General features: G+C 35.4%; 1 protein-coding gene across 1 annotated transcript in view; it reads right to left on the reverse strand.

The window, feature by feature from the left end:
• Window positions 1-25,456, reverse strand: part of LRRIQ1 (leucine rich repeats and IQ motif containing 1) — a 229,613-nt gene that overhangs the window by 155,778 nt on the left and 48,379 nt on the right. Inside the window, 4 exon segments of the mRNA XM_075553220.1 lie at window positions 10,220-10,313; window positions 16,482-16,555; window positions 21,280-21,407; window positions 21,922-22,115. Coding sequence (XP_075409335.1) covers window positions 10,220-10,313; window positions 16,482-16,555; window positions 21,280-21,407; window positions 21,922-22,115 — 490 coding nt within the window.

The raw sequence follows: 25,456 nt of genomic DNA on the forward strand, positions 1-25,456 counted from the left end.
CCAGTTGGTAATAAAGAAATGAAAGAGTTATACCAACTTCTTCAATATGAAATTCTTTAAATATGAAATCAAGATGTATTGATAATCATTGGCAACTGGAATACAGAAGTTGGAAACAAAGAAGTAACTAGTTGTAAAATATGGGCTTGGTATAGGAATGATGCTAGGATCGCATGATAGAATTTTTCAAGACCAAGAATTTCTTCATCATAAATATACATCTCAATAACATAAATGGCTAATATAATAATGGACTTCCCAGATAGTATACACACAAATAAATACAAAAACATTTGTGAGAAGACATGGGGAGCCCAAGTGGCTTAGTGGGTGATGAGCTGAGCTGCTAATCACAAGGTCAGCAAATTAAATGCACCAACCACCCACAAACGAAAAAAAGAGGCTTTCTACTACTGTAAAGATGTAGTCTCAGAGACCCACAGGGGCAGTCCTACTCTGTACGACAGGGTCACTCTGCATTGGAATTGACTGAAGGGCAGTGAGCACTTTGGTTGGGAAGAGGCAATGGAGAAGCTCAATTTCAATAGCCTAAATGAGGCCAGTGGCTGAATGTGGAACAGAATACAAATTGCTCATCTGTAAGTTTAAGTAAAAATTGAAGAAAATTAAAAGAGGTCCATGAGCCAAAACATCCCACATAGATGTTGAGAACATTTCAGGAACAAATTTACTCACTGAAAACTAATGACGGACAGTGTGGTTAAAATGCTGCACTGACATTAAAAGGTAGGTGGTTCAAACCCACCAGTCACTCTTTGAGAGAAAGATATGACAGTCTGCTTTTGAAGATATTCAAGGCCATGTGTGGTAGTTACACATTCTAGTGTCAATTTGGGACCTGAAAGGATTAAGCATGGAGTGGAATCTAGTCTGTCAATCAGGTCATAGCCAATGAGGCCTCTGTGTGGGCATGGCTTTCTCCTGAGAATTCTGGGAACTCTGGGGCTTTTTTTTCCTCCTTGGAGGCGGGAGACACTTCTCTCTCTGCTCACTCCCTGGGAGACATTGCAACTGACAAGACACTTGGAACTATGTTAGTGCCCTGAGCTGGAGAAGCCACATGGGCCTACCCTGATACAACTAGACCTCTGAAGCAGGAGAAGCCATGTAGCATTTGGTGTCATTGCATGTGTTGCATGCGTCTGAAGAGGATTTTATAGATTGGTATTGGACATATGGGATAATATCGGACTTATGGGTTTGGACTGGACTGGGTTGATATGCTTTCTTAAGGTACAATTGCCCTTTATATAAAACTCTCTCTTATACACATATGTGTCTCTATGAATTTGTTTCTCTAGTCTACCCAGTCTCTAGTCTACAACATGGGACACACAGGACAGTTTTACTTTGTCCTAGAAAGCCCCTTTGTGTTGGAATCGACTTAACAGCAAGAGATTTTTTTTGTAGCAATTATATTCCATTGATTTGTCTGTTGATTAACACTGCCATTGGGTAACACTGCCATACATAAATGGTATAAGAATTTCTTAGGAGAAATAAAAGAGAAAACAGCATTCTTTGGACATGAAATTAGAGAATATATGTCAAATACATAGAGAGATGACTATTATTCAGAAATAATTGATTAAAGAATGAAGAAAAAATTTTAAATCAAATAAATAACTCAGACATACTGTTGTAAAGTCAATTCCGAATTATAGCAACCCTTTTGGACTGAGTGGAATGGCTCTATCATATTTCTGACACTGTAAATCTTTATAAAGATAGCCTGATTTTTCTCTCTCTAAGTAAGTTGGCACCACTGATTTCACAGTTAGCAGCCCAACACCTAATCACCAGTGCTCATTTAGCAACCCTCTCCCAAACCAAATTCACTGCCACTGATTAGTTTCTGGCTCATGGTGACCACATAGGCAGGCTAGGACTGCGCCTGGGTTTCCCAAACTAAGCTTTGACTGCAGTGGAAAGCCTCATCTATCTTCCACGCAGAAGCTCGTCAGTTTGAACTGCTGACCTTGCCATTTCGTAACTCACTGCGCTACCAGGGCTCCTACCAGCCTATATTCAATTGTAAAGACAAACCTACAGGCTTTGATTTCTCAGATTAATGGGGGAAATGATGGTATTTGATCATCCAATACTATTTTCTTACATTTGTTACTGATATAAATAGTATTATCAAGAAAAATATATTAGCTACTGGAAACAATTCTAGAGAGTGATGAGTGAACATGGCTTGAATTTTTTAATTTGATACATTTGGATGTTATATCTTGGAGAATTTAACAAATGTAGAGGGAGGGAAAAAAAGAGGCACTGATATAATGGCTCAAACAGAAAGAAAATATTTTGAAAATGATGATGTCAACATATGTACAAATGTGCTTGATGCTATTGGTGTGATGGATTGTTATAAGAGCTGTAAGAGCCCCCAATAAAATGATTTATTAAAATAAAAAATATCGGGTTACAATAAAAAGTTCCAAGTTTATTTCGGTCAGAAATTTTTTCTTCTTATTTTTTGATCCATCATGGATGTAAAAACCATTGTATGCTTAGATATTTAGGATTCTGAAAATGGCTAGGAATTTGAGGTTTATATTTAATAAATACTCAGATAAGAGTCAGTGTTTTATTTTAAATACTCCCCTCTGGTAGGAATGGTTAAGGAGTGTGTGGCAATCTGATAGCTGTGCATGGATTGGCTATTAAAGTTCAAAATGCAGGCACAGAGTGCAAGATGGATATATTGGAAAGTGCTGTGACTGGTTGATTAATACTGGAAATGAAGGGCATTAATACTGAAGAGATATCAGCATTGGCTTTCCCAGCTGGGCTCCTCCTACACAGAGCTGAATCAATATTTCATTTAGGAAAAACTTCCTGGTGAATATTCTGTCACTTAAGAAGCGCTATTAATCATCAATGCCATGAAACATATTCCCAAAGGAGATTTCAAACTGAGTCTGTGGATTAAGTTTAAAAAAAGAATTTATTTAGTCCATCAGTTTTGCCCATGTTATCATTGGCTGGACATGAAAGTAAGAAGCCAAATGGGAAAATCTATAACTAATCTCCGTCTTGGTATCGTGGGGTTATGGAAAGTTCGCTGGGACTCACCGCTTAAAGTTTTAGTTCATGCGTGTTTAACAAATGTACATTTTAGAAATGTCTAAATATAAACCCTTTAGACAAAAAAAAGAATCTCATTAAAATTATGAAACCTGCATTAGGTCAATTGATCTAAGTGGAATTTGATAAGAAGAATTTCAAGTTGAGATTATTCTAGTTCACAAAAGTTCATATAGATATTAAAATGATGATAGCCAAATAACTCTACATAATGGGGGGGGAGGGTTCAAAGAATGTGGAGGAAAATGAAATTTTAAAATACTGGGATATGCCCATAAATGTTTGAAGCACCCTGGTATATAGTATTACTTAATTTCTCCCATTATGAAGTATAATTAATTTAAAATTTCTATGTTAACTACCTAAGTGTAGTAAATGTACACATTCACCTTTGCATATTTGTCAGCACTCAACATCAATCTATTGTACCAAGTGTATTTCATTCAATAGGGCAAGTGTTTATGCTCTGAACAACCAAAGAATAAAAATTAAATAAATTCAAAGGTTATTCAGGGCCTTCAATTTATAGAAAATTGTTAGAACTGGCACAATATGGCAGATGTTTAGATGGAAGCTGGGATCACACTAGGACATGAACTTAATTCTTGTCCTACATGTCAGACACCTAATAAACAAAATATGGTGTCTCAATATTTTAATCTGAATAATTAACTAAAATACCTATTTTTTCATCATAAATTTGGTCCATGTTGTTACTTGGAAAATCAAGATATTTGTCTGAAAACAACTTTCAAATATTTTCATTATAAGTAATATCATTTGGCAAGCTATACTTAGAAACTCAATCACACTTTGTATTTAGAAAATTTCATGCTAAGATCTGGCTCTTACAAATAAGGACCCAACAATTTGGAATTGATGCTATAAATCTCAGTGTGAGAGAGAGACAGCCCGTACTTGAGCTAAGGCAGCTGGATCGGAACCTTGACTGCTTTCATTCAACTGCAAGAGTGTGCATCCCAGCTGGTAGGAGGTTCAAAATACATTTAGATGACCTTGTAACACTCCAAAAATTTCTAACAAATAGTTGGCATTTTGTAAGTCTTTTTATTCTTGTAAAGAGTTAGTCTCAGAAACCCACAAAAGCAGTCATACTCTGAGTCCTGTAGGATCATTATGAGTCAAAGTTGAATCTACAACAGGGAGGTTTTATATATATAATATATAACTTGATATAAACCAAGAGTAGATTGGCTTCCTAAAGTGATTTCTCATATTGGTTTTTTTTTCAGGAAACTACAAAAAGTCAAGGTTTAGAATTCCATATATTGATAATTAATGTGAATCAGCAATAATAGCCATGATAAATTAGCACAGAATAGCATTTTAAAACATTAAGATAAAATTAAATAAATTCAATGTAATTTTTTTTGGTATAATCAGATTGCCAAGGCTTGCTTTGCTTTGAACTCTGAGAATCCTGAAATAGAAGTCTATTTTACGACCTGAATTTTATTATTTACTTTTCCCTACACTAAGTTTATTTCTAAACTCCATTCTAAATGAAAATATCAGTCGCACCCATTCTTTCCTGATTATATTTGATGTACATCTGACCTTACATGATACAAATGTCCAACAGACATAAATCACGTTACATTCTCACAGATATGCATTGCTGGGCATAAAAAACGAAAAGAGGATAGCCCATTTCGTCAAATATGCCAGAGAGTTAAAGTGGATCTATGCAAATTCTCAGTATTCTGCTATATAATTTCCTTGGGCCTGAGTAGATGAGTAATCACTTGATGATGTGTGAGACAAAAGTATATGTGGTCAGAGGAAAACATCAGGAAAAATCCAAAGGTAGACAAATTCCTGGAGCCCGCCCAGGATAATTCTTATCACCAGGGCACGTAATACTCAAACGCATCAGGGAGCACACTCACACAGACACTACCATCTTAATGGGGCTAAATTTAAATAAATCCAAAGGACACTTATTTTGTTTTAAAGATGTTTCTTAAAAACCTTGGAAGGATCCAGTGAATTCCAAGCAACCTACCTGCTTTAAACCAGAAGAAATGGAATACAATAAAATGAAGCAAGCAATAATGTATAATTCAAAATATCCAGGAGATATTAAAAAATTTTCAGGCATACAAATAAACTGGGAAATATGACCAATAGCCAAAAGAAAAGAATAATCAATAGACATGTTACATGGCCAGGGACAAGGGAACAACAATGACCAAAAATCTATGGCAAGGAGGACGTATGAGGACCGGTAGGGCTTGATCAAGGGCAATGTAACCGAGAGGAATTACTGAAACCCAAATGAAGGCTGAACATGATAGTGGGACAGGAGGAAAGTAAAAGGAAATCGAGGGAATAACTAGGAGGCAAAGGGCATTTATAGAGACATAAATACAGGCATATAATATGTAAATATATTTATATATGACAATGGGGAAATAGATCTATGTACATATATTAATAGGTCTATTATTAAGTAAGCAGATGGACATTGGGCCTCTACTCAAGTACTCCAACATAAAGAGCACTTTGTTCTAATAATCCAGCACTCTGAGATGCTCACTTTCCTGACACGATTGCTGAAGACAAAGCGGGTGCAAAAGCAAATGTGGTGAAGAAAGCTGATGGTTCCTGGCTATCAAAATGTATAGGTCTAGGGTCTTAAAGGTTTGAAGATAAAGACGCAGTCATCTAGCTTCGAAGCAACAAAGTCCACATGGATGAAGCACACCAGTCTGTGTGATCATGAGGTGTCAATGGGATCCAGGTATCAGGTATCAAAGACCCAGAACAAAAAAATCATAATGTGTATGAGGGGGGGGGGGGAGTGTGGAGTGGAGGTCCAAAACCAATCTGTAAGCAATTGGACATCCTCTTACAAAAGGGTCGTGGGGAGTAAACTGGCCAGTCAGGATGCAGCATAGCATCAATGAAATATTCAGCTTTCTTCTGGTTATTCAATGCTTCCTCACCCCCACTTCATGACCCAAATTCTACCTTAAAAATCTGTCTAGACCAGAGCATGTACATGGGTACAGAGAAGAGCTGGAAATACATGGAATACAGGACGGAAAAACTCCTCAGGACCAATATTGAGAGTAGCCATACCAGGAGGGGAAGGGGAAGGTTGGAGGAGAAAGGGGGAATGGATCACAATGACCAACCTATAAATAACTCCCTCCCAGGGGAATGGACAACAGACATGGGAGACATCAGAGAGTGCAAGACATGACATTTATAAATTATCAAGGGTTCATGAGGGAGGGAAGGAGGGAGGAGATGGGAGGGGAAGAAATGAGGAGCTGATAGCAAGGGTTCAAGTAGAAAGGAAATACTTTGAAAACGATGGCAACATATGTACTAATGTGCTTGACACAGTAGATGCATGTATGAATTGTGATAAGAGTTCTTTGAGTCCCCAATAAAACGATTTAAAAAATTGTTGTTGTTAGATGCCACCAAGTAGGTTCTGACTCATGCAAACAGAACACGCCCCGCTCCTGTACCATCTTCATAATTGTTATTCCTGAGTCCACTGTTGCAGCCATATGTCAATCCAACTCAGCAGGCTGCTCTTCCTCCTTTTCCCAGCATCGCGCCTTTTTCCAGAGACTGCTCTATTCTGTCAGTATGTCCAAAGTGTGTGAGACAAAGTCTGGCCAGGCTTTCTCTTAAAGAGCATTATGGCTTTAATTCCCCCGAGATAGATTTGTTCTTTCTTCTGGCAGTCTATGGCAATTTCAATATTCTTCACCACTACCATAATTCAGACATAAATTCTTTCCTAATTTTTCTCATTTACTATATCTCTGTCACATATAAGAGGCGATTGAAAATACTCTGGCTTGGGTCAAGTGTGCCATAATCCCTAAGCAGCATCTTACTTCTTTAACACTTTAAAGAGGTCTTTTTCAGCTGAATTGTCCAATGAAGTATGTCATTTGATTTCCTGAAGCCTGCTTCTGTGCAAGCTGATGGTAGAGCCAAGTACAACAAAACCCTTGACAACTCAAGATTTTATCCATTTATCAGATGTGAGGATTAGGGTTTTTTTTAACCCTGAGTTGTAGCCCATATTGATTTTTAATTTAGTCTTAAATCTTTATCAGTAGGTACTTCAAGTCTCCTTCAATATGGACAAAGAAGATTGTGTCGTCTGCATATTGCGGGTTGCTAATAAGCCTTCTCCCAATCTTAACTTTGATTTCTTTTTCCTTTAGTCCCATTTCTCAGAGCATTTGTTCCGCATATAGCCTCATTATCATGAAAGAGCACAACCTTAACGTATTTTTCTGATTTAAAATCACGCTTTATCTACTTGCTCTCATTCTGCATCTTTATCTGTTATGCAGGCTCCACCTGAGCACAATTAAGTGTTCTGGAATTCCCATTATTCACAGTGTTATCCATAGTATGTTACAATTAGTAAGTGTATCAAAAAGTGTCGACATGTAAATTATAGACATGCTAGAAAAGAATGCTAAAACAATTATTACAAATATTCTCTATCTTTAAAAATAAACTCCTAGAGATGGAAACACAATATTTGAAATTGAAGAAAAATACTGTATTGGATTAACTGCAGAAAAGATAAGTATGGAGTAAACAGCAGAGAACTTGAAGATGGAGATACAGAAACTTTCCAAAGTGAAGGACAAATTATATATCCATCCATATAAAATAATAAAGAATAGAACAGCAGCAACCATGGGGATAGTATCTTTTGGTGTGATATTGGTATAACTGGAGTTCTGTACGGAAAAAAATGCTAGAGAAAAGCAGAAAAAAATATTTGAAAAATCGTCGGCCAAGTGTTTTTCAAAAATTAAAAAAAACCGAAATCCATTCAAGAAATTTGATAAATCCTGAGCAGGAGAAACCTAATGAAAACTAAAGCATATCATATTCAAATTTCAGAAAACTAATACTTAAAATAAAATCTTAAATGTATCCAGAAATAAAAGCGCAAACATAAGAATTCTCAGTTACTTATTAGAAATTATGAAATAAAATAGAGTAGAAAAAGCATCTTTAAAGTTTGGGGGCATAGGGGAATGCAAAGGGTCTAAGGGAAAACATTGGGGTAACAGACATTTTTTGATTATCATGGATATCTTGTCTGCATATTTTAACAAAACTTATAATATTATATGTAATTGAAATTCAAAATGGCTGATTATTAAAAAATGGTGGGCAATTTGGAAGAACTAATGCTTGCATCCTATGAGAATTTAGGATAAAAAGAAAATCTTTAAAAATTACAAAATATTTTCTTGGTTTATATATAGGTACTACAGTATTGCAAAGAGAGACATTGGTTTGTACATTCTTATGATACATTCTTTAAACAGACAGACATTAACTCTCTCTTTTAATAAACAAACAAAAATACGCCAGAAATTGAATTCTATTTTGGAAGATTCACAAAAGTTAATCTCAAGCATTTTTTTGTAGATGCCATGCCCAATTACTATCACCCTAAACTTGTATCGTAGGCCTAGGCCTCCAAACTTGTATTGGAGGGGTAGAGTTATGTACTGAGCTGCCAATTGCAAGGTCAGTAGTTCCCAATCACCAGCCACTCTGGGAAAAAGATGAGGCTTTCTACTACCATAAAAAGTTACAGTCTTGGAAACGCACAAGGTGGCAATTCTACCCTGACCTATAGGAACCCTGAGTCAGAATTCACTCCATGACCGTGAGTGTGGGTTTTGAACTTGTCATGGAAGCCCTGGAGGCATTGTGAGGAATGCATTGGCAGTCCTGCAGGAGAAAGGCGAGGTTTTCTAACTCCTGTAAAGATATACAGTCCCACTGTGGGGTATTAGCTAAATCCACATGGAAAAAGCACACTAGCCTGTGTGATCCAAGGCTTGTAAGCAATAAAATCCAAATCCGAATGAGGCAATAGTACCAGAGCTTAAATTCTTAGCACCTGGTTGGCAGGAGGCTATTAGGGAGGCCCCATATCCAGTTGGCCCAAATCCATTTGCAGGGTCCAGGATTAAGCCTCTGGCGAATCCCCTCTGAAAATACTTGAGGGGAGGTAATAGCCTTATTAGAAGAGAGTGTTACAAACTTGATCATGGCCGACAAATTAGGCTAAAATGTATCTTATCATTAAATCTCTCTTGGACACTTTTTAAAGATGTTTCAAATGTTTAAAAAATGTAAAAGGGAAATACATGTGTATTGGATCCTCTCTGGTCAAAGACCAGAAATGTAAGTAACCTTGCTATCACGCAGAACATATTGGAAAGTAGAGCACTGCAGATGAAGTTAGGTTAAAATTGAACACTTTTTCATTTGATCTCCACTTTGATCCATTTAAAACTTGTTCTAGTTTTTAATAAATTTTGCTTTCTTTTCTATTGATGTTTTTCTGTTTACTTTATGATTGTTGTCAGTGTTTTGTAAATTTTTTTCTGTGTATGAAATCCAATATAAGTAAAACTGTAAAGACAGTGGCTGGATTAATGGTTCTTTGGGAGCAGGGCAGAGGAAGGGAACTGGGAGCAAATAAAGATCCGCCCAAGAACCAAGAAAGTGTTGTTCTAAATTTCATTGTGGTGACGACTGTCTACTGTTTCTTGATGTGACTGAACTGTTGAATTATACGATATCTCAACCACATCCTAACAAAACTGTAAAATTATGCAACCTCAGAAATCCATAGGGGCTGTTAGATTCTGTTCTATGTGGTTGAATCAACTAGCTGTCAGGGAGTTTGGTTTTAGTTTAAACTTGTCATATAGCCAATGATTTAAATCACTACTATAGCTTCAAATTTTCTTTCATGTGTATATCAGAGAGTTATTTTAAAAAGAACTTTTAAAAACGTTAGTAAGATGAGGCTTTCTATCACTGTAGAGTTAACTGTCTCAGAAACCCTCAGGCCTATCCTACAGGACCACCATGAGTCAGAATTGACTTGATAACAGGAAATTTTGTTGTTGTTGCTGTTTTTAGTTTAAAAATACCACCAAATTTCTAATGTGCGCATTACCTAGTATACCTATAGTATATGTATAGCAATTTAAATCCAGCTGTGTTTTTTACAACTATAATTAAAGGAAGCACACAGGGTACAATGCTACTCCTTTACCTCCAGCTTATTTCTTGAAGAAATGGGTTTCCAGTGAGAGACAATTCATGGAGAGAAAAGCAAGAATCAAGCCATTTTATGACACTTGTAAGATCTACAAAAAAAAAAAATAATGAAATTCATTGGGATGTACTTTTCAAATGAAAAATTTAAAACATGAATCAATTACTATTTTATTTATCCTTAGTTATTAAGGAGAATAAACATGAATACTTTTTTCTTTAGAAATTTTCTTTTTCTTAAAAGGAGGCTATATTGAGTGGCTGCCCAAGTGAGCTGCAACATAACAGTTGTAAGGGTAGTGCAGGGTCGATCTGTACCCCGTTGTGTCATACAATGGCTGCCTGAGAGTCAGAGCTCCAGCTCACAACAAGCATAACATAGTGAGCGAGAAACCCACAGTGTCTAGTCAGGATACCCGCTTCTAAAGTCTGCAAGTTGTGTGGAATAATGAAAATCACATAACTGCTTTATTATTGCATCCAGTTTATACTTCTGGTAGTTATATAATGGTCAATTTAAGGATTAAGCATATAGGGGTGGAGTCTAGCCTGTCAATCAGGTCATGGCCAATGAGACTTCTGTGTGGGCATAGCCTTCCCCTAAGGATTCTGGGAATTCCGATATTTCCTCTTTGGAGGTCGGAGACTTTCTGCTCACACCCCGGGAGACATAGGAGCTGACAAGACACATGGACCCACACTGATGCAGAAATCCCTGCTAGCACTGAGATGTTTCCAATGACTCTCGATCCAAGGACTTTCTACCCACTGGCCTGTGATCTTCTACATTCGACGTCATTGCATGTGTTTCGTGAGTCTTAACAGGACTTTTATAGATTAATATCGGACAAATAGGCTAATATTGAATGTATGGACTTGATCTGGACTGGGCCGGGATGTTTTCTCAATATTCAATTGCTCTTGTATATAAATCTCTTTCTTATACGCATATTTTTGTTTCTCTCGTCCACCCAGACTAACACGATGCTTATTCCATGGGGTCAAGATAAATTGAGGTAAAGTATGTAACGGTCCTGTATGTCAATTAGAGTAGTTCGTGGCAAAGATAGGTGGTAAAACTGAACAAAGAACTAAGATGAATTTCATGAGCCTGGACAGTGCAATGGCTGCTAACCAAAGAGTGGGCAGTGTGAACCATCCCAGTAATTTCATGATAAGACTTGGTTCTCCGCACCCACAAAGATTAAGTGAAACCAAAACTCAAGCCTGTAACTATTGAGTACCTTCTGAAAAACAGAGAGCCTGTACAGCAGAGTAGATACTTGCCCCCATATGATTTTCAAAGCTATTAATCTTTATGGAAGCAGACTTTCACATCTTTCTTCCAAATCCTTACCATTTGGTTAGCAGCCACACATTTAGACACTGTACAAAGATCACAGCATAACAAACTTTTGAGGGCAGATTCTATTCTCTTACATGGAATCGCTGAGTCAAAATTGGACAGAATTTAGCAGCACTAATTTTTCTAAAGCAAAAAACATTGGGTAAATACATGGTACATGACAGAATAATATCTAACAGGCTTTCTCTCACATCAACCCCACCCCCCAATGCCATCAGGGCAGTGAGAGCAAATTCAGAGAGAAAAGTAAGCATCACACAATTTTATGACACTTGCAACTTTTATAGAAAAATAAACAATGAACATCATTATGTTCATGTTCAGAATTGCCATGAAATATATATGTGAAGTAACTGTATCAAACCATGAAGTACAGGCTTTCAGTCTCAGAAGTGCACTATGAGCAGCTGTGAGTGAGACATAAAGAGTCTATGCCGTGGTTCAATATAGACGCTGTGTGGGAGCTATAAGGAAGCAGCCTATGCCGTGGTTAAATACAGACCTTGTACATGGGCTGTGCGCTGGCATGGCAAAACTCTACAAAACCTAGCAGAGATCACCTCTTTGAGGGATACCAGATGACTCACAGAAAGTTTATATAGTTGTAAAAGAAATTGGAATTTAATTCCAGTCTGAATGAGAATGAATTGAGCATATCTCAGTGACGCAGTTCAATCCAGAGAGATTGCATTAGGAGTAACTGAGCAGCACTTGAAGGGAGACATGCTTAAGCGAACACTAGAATCACCTGCTCCAATGGCAAATTAAAGTAAACCTTACAAAATAAAATTATTTATGGGTAATCTCACTGCCTTCCAGAATTAAACTTACTATTTTTAAAGGAAGATAACATTACAACTCACTAAATAGTATTATCTATCAAGTACAATATACAGGTAAACACAAGTAGACATTTTAAGATAGACAATTATGATCCATAGTTTAGAGAAAAATGGCTAATGGGAAAGATCCAAAAGTAAACAAAATTTTGGAATCAGTATCCAAGGGATTTGAAGCTTCTATCAAAATTATATTGAAAGTGTGAAAGTATCAATACAATGAATGGTTAGATGACCTTAGAAGAAAAAATAAAATTTTAGAAACATTAACAATATAGTTATAGAAAAGGCCCAAGCACTTATAAATTAAAAAAGAAAAAATCCTGGTAAATAAACCATGGGTAAATGAAGAAATCAAAACAGCACTTAGAAAAGAGACCCGGTTGAGCGGCAATGAAAGCAAACAGCATCCAAGTTCAGCTGAGTGGACAGAAAGCCGTGCTCCAAGGGAAACACGTGCTTTAAAATCATTACCCAGAAGAATTATAAGTCCATAACTACGTTTCCACCAAAACATTTTTTCAAAAATGATCAAACTAAACCTCAACTATTTAAAAGTATGGAAATAATAAAAGGCACAAAATACGGAAATTTAAAAGATAAGCACTAGAGAAAATCCACAACACAAAAGGTAGTTCAAAATTCTTAATAAAATTGGCAATCCCCTACTCAAAAATGATGCAAAACACATCCACTCAGAAAGAGAACTGAAACACTGCAAATTGGAAATATAAGGATAGAAAGTATATCTACTGTAATATACGCATTAAAATGGTAAAGGAATGTCCAGAGAAACTTATTCTGGTATCCACATTACAGAGTAAATTCCTTGCCAATATGTATTTCTAGAATTAATGAAAAAACTGTGAAATCAAATAGACATCTTTGTTACTGTTGTTGCTAGGTGCTGTCAGGCTGACAGGAGCCCGACCTCCTGACAAAGCACCGACCTCGGACCATCCTCCCAAGTGTTTCCATGCCTGAGCCCATTGTTGTAGGCACTGTGTGAGCCATCTCCTTGAGGGCCTCCCTCTTGTCACTGCCCTCTACTTTACCAAGCCTGAAGGCCTTCTCTGGGGGCCAGAAGCTCCTGATACATACATGTTCACAGTATGTAGGAGGAAATATCACCATCCGTGGCTCCATACTTCTGGTCGTACTTTTTGAAAAACAAATTCATTAGCCCCTTAAAGAGTCCATGGTACTTTTAATGTGGTTCTCCATCACCACAATTCAAATACACTGATTCTTCTTCAGTTTTCTTTATTCCATGTCCAACTTTCACAAGCATACAAGGCAAGTGAAGAGACCAGGACTGGCGTCAGGTGCACCTTAATCCTCAAAGTAACGTCCTTCTCTGCCAATACTCTAAAGAGGTTCTGTGCATCAGATTTACTTAATACAACTTGTCCTTTTGTCTCTTGACCACTGTTTCCATGAGCATTGATTGTGGATTCAAGCCAGACAAAATCTTTGACAAGTTCAACCTTTTCTCCTTTTGTCATGGTGACCGAGACCCACAAGTTGAGAACTACTGCTAGTGGCTCCCCATCTCTGTATTGCTACAACCACTGTTGGATGATCTTTAGCAAAATTTCACTTGCGTGTGATATTAGTGACATTATTCTATTGTTTGAGCATTTTATTGGGTGTTCTTTATTCAGAATGAGTACAGATATGGATCTCTTCCAACCAATTGGCCAGGACGTTTTCTTCTAAATCTCCTGGCATAGATGAGTGACTGTGTCCAGTGCTTAATCAGCTTGCTGAAACATACAAACTACTGATGGATAAAAGATCCAAAGTAAAAACAAAAATATACATTTTTTAGAAGAAGGCACAGGAAAATATTTTCTCAGTGTGATGGTAGAAAATAATGAATGGACACAGCAAAATTACCAAAAACTGTCTGTTCATCTAATATTTCAGATGTCTGCTCATCTAAAAACACAAAATTAAGCAATTCCCATTATGCCAAAAGAGAAGCTGACAGAAAACTGTACAGAACATATCTGACAAAGGGATTTATGCAGAATGTATAAGGAGCTTTTACAAATCAATAAAATAGGAAAATAAACATTTTTTAAATGGAGAAATTTTCAATCTTTACTTTAAAAAGATACTTTCCAAAGGAGATATAATTCACCAGTAAGCTTATGTTAAGATTTTTAAAATCATAAATTGGATACCCAGAATTGGGGGACAAAGGCATGAAGGAGTTGGCTTACAAACTTTCATAGGTGGGGGAACATATTTACAGGATTATAGGATTAAGGTATAGGTGTTACTGAATTGCAATCATGAGGCTAAAGAATTATGTACAGGTGCCAAGTTGGCAAGGGGTGGATTGCGATAAAGTTTATTGTGCCAACCTGGCTGATAAACACATATGGGGTTAATTGAAGGGTGGAGAGATAAATGGCTCGGTGAGCCTCGCCTTTCTAGTTCTCAGGTCTCTTGCTTTCTGATGGTGAGACCAGGGTGCTGCTGCCTTAGCCAGTTCCCTACTTCAGCTTGCAAGATCCACTTGCAAGACATCCCTGAGGGGGAGCCACATGGACCTACCCTGATGCAGCCCTGGGTGCTGGAGCAGCTGTGTGGAGAGGCCTGGCAGTGCTGAGATGCTTACATGCTCACTGACTCGGCTTTCCTCCTGCAGTCGGCATCACTGTGTGTTTTTTGAGATGGAGGAGGACTTGGTGGATTGGTGTAGGGCATATGGGCTAATATTGGACTTGTGGGCTTGGGGAGCACATGGTTGGGATGTTTTCTTGAGATGCGCTTACCCTTTATAAAAAACTCTTTCTTATACATGAGTTTCTGTGGATTTGTTTCACTAATGTACCCAGAATAACACACATCATATACAAGGAAATGATGACTGGATTGAAACCACAACAAGAAATCATAATGAAAAGCTGAACATTTGCTAAAAGAGAAGAATTCTCAGAATTAGTGCAGGTAGTGAAAAGAGCTATATCAAAATCAGGAAACCGTTTGTCAAGTTTCTTCTAAAATTAAACTTATCCTCACTCTAAAAATGCAAGGATTATTTTCTTAAGTACTTAGTCAAGAGAAAACACAAGCAGAAATACATATCTGAAAAAAACAGTAGTACAACAATTTCCAGAGGAACTTTATATTAATGTAAAACTAGTTTCCTAAAACCCCATGTTGCAAACGATCAAAATATCCATGAACAGGAGGATGGATAAACAAATGATGGTATACAATGATCACTGTCCAGCAATTAAAGAGGATGGTCTTGTTTGTGTAAACAACCTGCAGGAATCTCCCATAACAGCTAAGGGCAAAAGCTAGGGGGAAAGAGAACGTACTGCTTGATACCAGCTGTATAAAGATGCAATGTATCGGGCTCAGCTCACAAGTCTGGCTGATTCTAGGAGGGGACTGACAGGAAAGGGGGTAGTGAGAATTTTGGAGAAAGGGATGCTAACTATATTTTTAGTGAGCCACATCAGCTCACCATTTTTCATTTAATAAATAAATATTTAATAAGACTTCAGGGCATTTGATTTGGGCTTTAACAATTGTCTAGTGTGGGGAGCTGGGATTCAAAAAGTTAGATACAGTCGCTTATCTAGCTCCATGGGCTATTTATTTCATGTACGAAATCCATATTGATTCTAAACAAAATGTAATTACCTAGCTTACCAGAAACATATTGAAGTAAATTATTTAGAAGTGGAAAATAAAATTTTAAAATCATTTCAGCATGCCTAACTATATAGATTTAGGAGCTCTGAGGACACTGTAAGGAAACCTTAACTGCTAGCCACAAGGTCAACAGTTCAAATCCAAAAGCAGCTCTGTGCAAGACATAAAGCTCTCTGTTCACATAATGATTTACATTCTAGGGAGCCTTACATTGTGTCACTATTAGTTTGAATCAACTCCATGTCAGTGGACATTATGCAGATTTATAATTTGTAAATTCCATTTATATATATATAAATTTAAAATAACACTTTACCTTATCGCAACAAAAACTGAAAGGTCTATTATTTTTTAACGGAATGCTATTCAGAACTTACCAGAAAGACAATTGTTGCTGATATCCAGTTTTTCCAAAGAAACAAAATGAAAAAATGGTATCATTTCTGTTAAACTGAAAACACAAACAGATAAAATTCATAAAACAATTAAATTGAATGTCTTCGGTATTATTAATGTTCTTACAAAATTCTATCATTATTAAGAATCAGAGATTTCTATTCATTTAAAAAAGAAATTATAATGGAATCACAAGTTTTAATAATAAATGCCATGATGATATAGTTGATATTTAAAGAAACTTAATTTTGCTATTACTTTGCAAATATTTTTTTTTCTATTTTTCTTCCTAGCTTAATGATATAGCCTAGTAATTCACAGTAAATACGCATCACTTATTTTAACTTCTCAACAATACAGTTGATTGGAGATATTAATTGTCTTATCTTAACTTTAAAATAGTTTATTATATTGAAAGCATTCTAAATACTGTCACTCTTCAGTTTCAATGAGATAGTTTTAAATTTGAAATATGTGCAACAAATAAACAATGAATCCAAAGAACCCAATAACAGAAAAGGTTTTACATTGATAAAAGACTTAAATAGTTTCTAAATACATGAATATTTAAGTTTGGTATTGTGAATATATTATGCATATTCAAATAAGAATAATAAACTGTCCTCCATTTTTAAGTGTTTATGATTTCTTACATTATAAATTGTCATTAAGAATAATTCAAGCAAAAAGCCTAAGTGGTCTACAAAATTTCACATCATTGGAAATAAGGTAAAAACAGTTTTACTTGTATTTCCAACTTCTGTGGTAAATCTATTTAGAAATAAAGCCAAGTCAGATCATATGAATCTTAAATATGAATATAATTCCTTTGCATAAAAATATTCTCATCATAATAACAAAAGTCTTCTGAATTAAAATCATCTGCAAATGTTAGAAATTCATTTATTCAAAATAATTTTGCCCAAAGGAATTTCTCTGTTATAAAAGAAGAGTAAGTATTTATCTCTACTTCTTTTGCTTTCCTCGTTTTTATAATATCATAACAGAACAAGTTTCTTTTTTATTCTACAACCTTCCTGCCACTAAAATATAAACAAACAAAAACTACTCATATTTTAAGGCCAGAAACCTTCAGAGCAGTATTGTGACTAGAGACATCATGAAGTTTGGCACAAAACTAACACTTGTATTGAACTTGACTCCTCCCTATCCTGTTCTGCATTAGCAAACAGACAGAGGGCACTATTGGAAGAAGAAGAAGAAAACAGACAGTAACAAGGCTCAAAGATTCTTTTAAATGTTACCAGCCCTAAGAACAACATCACTATTCAGATGAAACTTATAAAATACCATTTATTCTAATTTTAAGGTGGGGAAAAACACACCTAATGAAATATGAGAAAAAGTAATAAAATACTGGTTAGCCCATTGGCAGGTCTCTGTAATTTGTGTATATGCTCCCTAATATTAATATTTGCCTAAATGTCCTCTGGACAATCAAAACGAAGAAGAAAACAAGGACTTAAAAACATTGATGATGCATATGTCTGAATTTTATGACATTTTCTATTTAAGTGCATTCTATATTATTATGAATAATAACTTTAGACTCTTCTAGTGAATATACAATTCTAATAAATGCATTTGATGATAGGAAAATTCTTATTTATATTGCATCTTTAATATCTATCTAATATTTTACCAATTCTACTGTGAGAATTTTGAGAGTAGTAGATATAATTGATCTCATTTTCAGACTATATAATTTTAAAAATAATCAGTTATATGGTTATATATTTTATAAATTGATAGATTAATTTGAAATAATCAATGAAACTTTAGAATTAAAAATCAATAGTAATTCTCCCTGCAGAATTTAATCCAAGTAGAGAAATATTTAGTTGGGCATTTTTATGAAAATGACATGTTTCAAAAATCACATATTTTTCCTTTTTTGGAAACTTTAATCAAGAATCTGAATAGGTTATTCATTCACCTTTATGACTATTTATTAGAATATGAGAAACCTGAGAGTAGAATCTTGAGAAAAAAGACTAGGGGGGAAAAAAGCTCTAAGACTTTCTTTTTTCCCCTTTTACTGACATTCTGTATATATTTTTTTTCTAAGAAAATTCAAACCAGAAAGACAAAGGACATTAGTGAAAACCTAATACCATTTGACCTTGTCACATTAGCCCTGGGCATAAAAAGATATAAATTTCAAAGAGGAAAAAAAGCGAAAGATTTGTACAATGAGTAGCCAATGGGCAATAGTTTCCACTTTCTGCTCTTACTTAGAAGCTCAATGGAAGTAGAGAGGCTGGAGACTCTTTCAGTTCGAACTTGGCTGAGTCAAACTTAAAACAGCCCTATGTCCTCATGAGCATTAAAACAGAAGTCAGGATGAAGCAAATGTTTCAAATAATATATACTAAATATCATTAAAAGTATTGCATTTGTTGGGGGAAAAGACATATGGACACAATCTCTTCCTTTTGATGAAAATATTATCAAAAATTAAAAGAAAAATATATGCAATTTAAAAGTCATACCAAACACTGTAAATCAAAATGTTATATTGAAGAAACTCATGTTAGGTTTATAATACATAGACACACATAGTCACTTTCTGGACAAACAATAAGATCCCATGAAGTGTGTGCTTGCTAGATGCTGTAGTTGGCTCCATCTCACAGGGACCCTATGTACAACACGAAACACTGCCTTCTCCTGCACCAGCCTCAGCTGATCTGTGTGTAAGCCCATTGTTAATGCCACTCTGTCACTCTCTTAGGAGAAAATTAGGAAAACTGGAGCTCACAGAGTGTGAACACATTTTTTCAAGGACAAATGACCATTATATTAAGGACCTAAAATCCAAACCCAATTCTGATGAATTTGTGTTTCATCAGCGTCCAAGCCTGAGAGCCTGAGAAAGGCCATGCACAAGGAAACCCACGATGTGCAATGCATAACTTCTGCTGGTAATTCTATGAGGTTGTGAAAAATTGTAAGACCAAACATTATTTTATATTATTACTTAAAAATACGGAACTATTCTATTTGTCGACTTCTAGCACACGTCAATGACTCCCTGAGGCCTTTCTCCCTTCACCCGCTCAGAAACGGAGCTAACCTGTCCCAACGAGCTTAGAGAATCCCGGAAGGAATATCCGCACCTCCAAGTGGTAGCATTAATGACATAGTTTAAAACAATAGATACTGTACACTAATCTCACCTGTTGCTGTGATGAAAAGCTTAAAAGAAAATACAGTGCGGAGTTCTTTAAGGGTAAGTATGCATATTATTAATTATATCCACTCTACATAGGACAGCAGCACCACCTCAGCATTACATATACAACAAAGCAAATAATACTATAAATAAGAATCATTTGGATTAAATATCTCAATTACTGATTTTCAATTCTAAAATAATTTTATGCCCTAGTTTATATCATTCCTTGTTATGTTGGATTGATATGAGCAACAGGTCTTAGAGACTAAAAGGCCATCTAGATTATCAATTAATATTACTTTTTAGAAGTAGAATAATTTCTTAATTATTAAAATTTCCCCAAGATATTAGAGACATTATTTTAAATGAACTTTATTTAGATGTCGTCTACTATCTTTAATAAGTATGGCTTGTTAAATTTAAAATTAAGTTTTATTTTCATGGTTGAAGAGCCACTTCTATTACACGAACTCAACAAATTGGTGAATAATATACTTTAGATGCTCTAAACATAGCTGAGGGTTTTCTTTCTTTCTTTCCTGGGAAATATTCTTCTAAGACACAATAGCTTTGGGGATGTTCCACATTACTTAAGCCTAATGGAGCTGATTTTTGGTATGAATGTCCTTTTAAATAAAAATAAATGTTTATAATTTTATTTGATGTAAATGATTTATGGGAATTTTTAATGTGGATCAATTTTATATTTTGCAGTTTATTAGGTGGAAGTTAAATAATTTGGAACATGCATGCTCAAAGACAGACACAATTGTAGTAGAGATTGAGAGTTAAATTTACATGTATTTTTGAATCCATATATGTTAAAATTTGGCACTATTCAATAGTTGAAAAAATTGTAGAACTCAAAAGAGTAATTTCTTATTAAAGGTAGTTCCTTTTCCCTTCTCCATGTGCCTTTGATGAACAAATTAATCATATTAGAGTGAATAGGTCCCAATGAAATATTAAGCGGATGGAGGGGGACACATGCGTAGTATGCCCCTGCTTTGGTTTTAGACATTTATTCTCTACAACAATCCAGATGTTTAGTGGTCTCAAATGGATATTCTGTGGCAGGTAACCATTTCGATTTAATGTTAAAATACTTTTTTTAAGTGTTACATTATATCCTTAGGGAAATCGAATTTAAATTAATCTTAACAGTTACAAGAAGACATGCAAGTTGAGAGTATCTTAAAAATCATTCTTCCAGGACTTAATAAGTACCATTTGAGAGAATGAGACATCCTTCTGAATTAAATTAACGACCTCCTGTATTTTCTAAGGGCTATATTCTTTACAAATATAAACAAACCAACCTTGTGAAGTCTCTACAAGTGCATCTTTGAAAAGAAACAAAACTAAGAGGATCAATTTACAGTTAAAATTCTACTAATATTTTAGGGTATACCAAGCACTACTTTGTGTTTTAAAATTACATAAACTTATTTTTATAAGATGATTTACCTACTATGGTGCACTTTTACTAGAAAAACTCGATTTTTCTGGTTGGTTATGAGCATCACACATTTACTGTAAGTTAGAATTCACTGCATTTTTAAAGTAAAGTAAATTTGTACCTGTTTTGAGAGAGAGTAAGGTTTTGTAGTAAAGGCAGCCAATATGAAGAAAATGCATCCACAGTTGAAATGCTGTTATCATCTAAGTGCAATTCTCTTAATAGAACGTGATTATCCAATGATGGAAGCTAGATTTAAATGTGCTTTATTAGTTACATTAAAGTAAATATCTCATTATTTAGTAAAATTAAAAAAATAATACCTAACAAAATAAACAATTGTTTATTGTGGTAGTTTGCATATAATAAATCAAAGTATAATATAATAAGAATTTTCTTTTAATTAAATTTCTAATAACTGACTTTTACTGGAATAATCCCTGTTTTTATAAAATATACATCATGACAAATTATAATTTCTTAAAATAAATTTATTGCACTAATTATTGAACTATAACTGAAAAATTATCATTGTTTTATTATTATGAAAATGCTAAATTAAGTTAATCAATAAGATATTAAAACTGTATTGAACTTTTTAAATAGAGGAAAATATACAATAAAATTAATTTTATCTCAAATATGCCTGATGAACAAAAAAGAGATGACACAAATTGTTCAGCATTGTTTTAAAAACATATGGTGGCTTATATCCCTATAAGTGAAAATTATTATATTAAATTGGTTAATCCAAAGCAATTACCTCACTTAAATAATTTCCCTGTAACTTCAATACTTGGAGCAGTCCACAGTTTGCAATGCCATGAACTTCAGTGAGATGATTATGTGAGCAATCCAAGTACATCAGGGTAGGAGTGTCAGAAAGGCCTTTTGTTCCGATTAACTGATTGTGGTCCAAAATTAGCTGCTGAAGGCTTTTCAAGGATTCTAAACCACCTGGAAGAAAAAAATGTCAACATCTCTTGTATTATACATTCTTCCATATCTAAGAGGGAGTTCCTACTTGGTTTTCATTTGTATATTTTCTAATTGTTATATTTGAATATTTTTAATATTCATAATTACAATACTTTAAATTCTTGATGAAATTTATCTCATGAGATGTTTGGTAATTTAAACTTGTATCTGTGATATATTTTTGAATGGCATAATAATATATCAATTGAAAAATCAACTATATATTGGACACTGAGTACTAAGAGATTTTGTTTCAAAAAAACAGTAAAAGACACAGAGAAAAAATTGTGTTTTTGTTCATTTTATCAACTCAATTTCAGTCCTTTAGATTTTGAATCCTCGCTTAAGATCATATATTTATAACCTTACTAAAGGTATATATAGATATATAGCATTGGTATATCATTTTGCTAACACTGAAATATCTGCCTTATGTTCCCCCAAAATGTAGACACAACTATATTAGAACCAATGAACTTTTAGTATATACTACAGTTATTTCAAGACAGTCATTAGCAACAAAGGTTTGCACAGATAACCTCTAAAACCACATGATGCGCTATACAGAATACTAGTGGAGACTCTACGGCTGTGCGTCACTGGCAAGGAACACCCTGAGAAGGCCGTTCAAACCAGCCAACAGATATTATCACTGGACACAGATGACCAAGAAGTCCATAAAGGTGTATGAATAATATAAACATATCAAGATGTAATTAATATTTTAATAAATAAATAAGGGTTCCTGGGGGTAAAGTAAGGGAAGGAGGGGATACAGAGGGGCTGATATTAGGAATTCAAGAAGAAAGAAAATATGTTGAAATAGATGTGGTAGCAATTGTACAATATTGCTGGATGGGATTCAACTATGGAATGTTATGATATCTATAAGATATCCCAAAAACGTGATTTTTAAAAAAGAAAGAATAACTCACTTGAAATGGGTAATTCAGGTGCAGAACTTTTCTTGGATGGCTCACGAAGAGTGGCTATTCATTAATGAAAGACAAAGCATTTACTCAAGGAAGATGAACTAGAACAGCAGCTAATGCAGAAGACTTGAGAAAGAATATGCCATGAGGAAAAGGCAAAATATTCTTAAATGAGGGCTTAGCATTAAAAAGTATTCTATAAACTTAAAGCAGCCAATAATGTACTGTAAAGTAGTACGCTATTTGGCTAGCAGTGTCAGGCAGCGTTGTAAAGGAGCAAAATGATGTAAATAATTGAGAAGACAATGACTACCAACTACTTTTCAGAATTTTGATCAAGAAGATTCTCCAAAGCCCTTAAAATAGCATGCAAGATCCTAAGTTACCTACTCTCTGGCTCTTATACTCATTCCAATGTGTTGGCTCTTGCTGCTCCCAAAATATGCTAGACATACTTCCACCTCCGTATTGTATTTGTTTGAAACAACTCACTGTGACCCATATGAGATCAGAAAGAGTGAAAAAGAAACCCAATTAGCTAATTTCATATTTCATAATTTCATATTTTGGAAAACACAATCTAAAAACATTAATCCATTAATCTACAAAGAATGGAAGGTTAGTCTACCCAATAATCTGTTAAGGTTGACCACCTCAAGAAATAACGATAATTTCATGCTTCAGAGTATTGACGAATATTTGACCAAACATTTCTACTAATAGAAATCCATTAGATAATACCCACACAACTATAAAGTGATGTTATTTGCAATATTAATGAAAATATTAAGGACTTTTAAAAATTCTCTTTTTATGTATAGTATTATTTTATTCTTTGGCATATTTATCATTTGAATGAACTTTTTAAAATTTAATTTAATTTTTAAAAAAATTTTAATAAATAATTTTTTATTGGGGCTCATACAACTCTTATCACAATCCATACATATATCAATTGAACAAAGCACCCTTATACATTCGTTGCACTCGTCATTCTCAAAGTTCACCTTCCACTTGGGTTCCTGGAATCAGCTCTGTTTCCCTTTTTTTCTCCCTCTCCCTCCCTCCCCGCTCCCCCCTTGATAGTTTATAAGTAATTATTATATCTTATCTTACACTCCCCGGCATCTCCCCTCACTCACCTCCCCATTGCCCATCTCCCAGAGAGGAGGTTACACATAGATCTCCAAGTTCGGTTCTCCCTTTCTACACCCCCTTCTCTTCTGGTGTCGCCACTCCCACCGCGGGTGTTGAGGGGTTCGTCTGTCCTAGATTCCCTGTGTTTCCAGATCCCTACTGCACCGCTGTACATCCTCTGGTATAACCAGGTCCGCAAAGTAGAATTGGGGTCAGGATAATTGGGCGGGGAGGAAGCGTTCAGGAACTAGAGGAGGGTTTTGAGTTTCATTGTTGCTACACTGAATCCTGAGTGACTCATCTCCTCCCCACTACCCCTCTGGAAGGGATAGTACAATCAGCATGACAGAAATAGAAGAATAAACATCCACCCCACAATAAATGAGGGGAAGCAAAGATGGTTGGAGGGCGGGCGGGCCACATTTAGGGAGCTACATGAGAGCCCAGCATAAAAAAAAAATTCTTGAGAAAATGCTGCTACCTTTCAATTCTACTTTTCCATAAAGTTTTTTCCCCAAACCACTCTATTGGGAGTTAAAATAGATATACTATTCAATCACATTAATAAGTAGTGTACAATGGCTACCACAATCAGTTCCAAAACATTTTCCCCATCCTGGACCCCTTGGCATAGGCTTCCTTTTTCACACACCCCCACCACTGTATCCCCCAGAAACCCTTACCCTACTTGCTGTCCCTATAGGTTCATCAATCCAGGATTTCATACACTGAAAAACTGAAAAATATATATAAAAAAATCAAGAGCGTGACCCCAATGACATAACACATCTGAAATAAACCTTAATATGCACTTAAAAAAACCCCCAAAAATTCAGTAAATGTTGAAAACCAGACCAGGCCTAACATGCATCACAAGGGGATCAAGTGACAAGGTTTTAACTGTTCTAATCAGGCTTATCCTTTTCATCTTCCATAGTCATCTCTCCAACACACTCGATTTGGTAGCCACTTTCCTCCCATCCCTCCATGATGAATCGAGGGAAATCACTGGAGGTTCATTTCGCATGTAGATCCCACAGATGTATCCTGGGTTCCCACTGTCATCCATAGCCTTGTGCAAGCAGAGGATGTGTAAGACAGAAAATCCATCATCTCTGAGGAAGCGAAGACAGCTGGGCCAAGATTGTTGAACTGCTGGTAGCTGGACAACATGGTCTTGCTACATCGTGCCCTATACGCTGCACGAAGATAGGTATTATTCCGGCAAGCCTCAAGCTGACATTCTCAGTG

This window comes from Tenrec ecaudatus, chromosome 6 (assembly GCF_050624435.1).
Source record: "Tenrec ecaudatus isolate mTenEca1 chromosome 6, mTenEca1.hap1, whole genome shotgun sequence".
In the NCBI taxonomy this organism is placed as follows: Eukaryota; Metazoa; Chordata; class Mammalia; order Afrosoricida; family Tenrecidae; genus Tenrec; species Tenrec ecaudatus.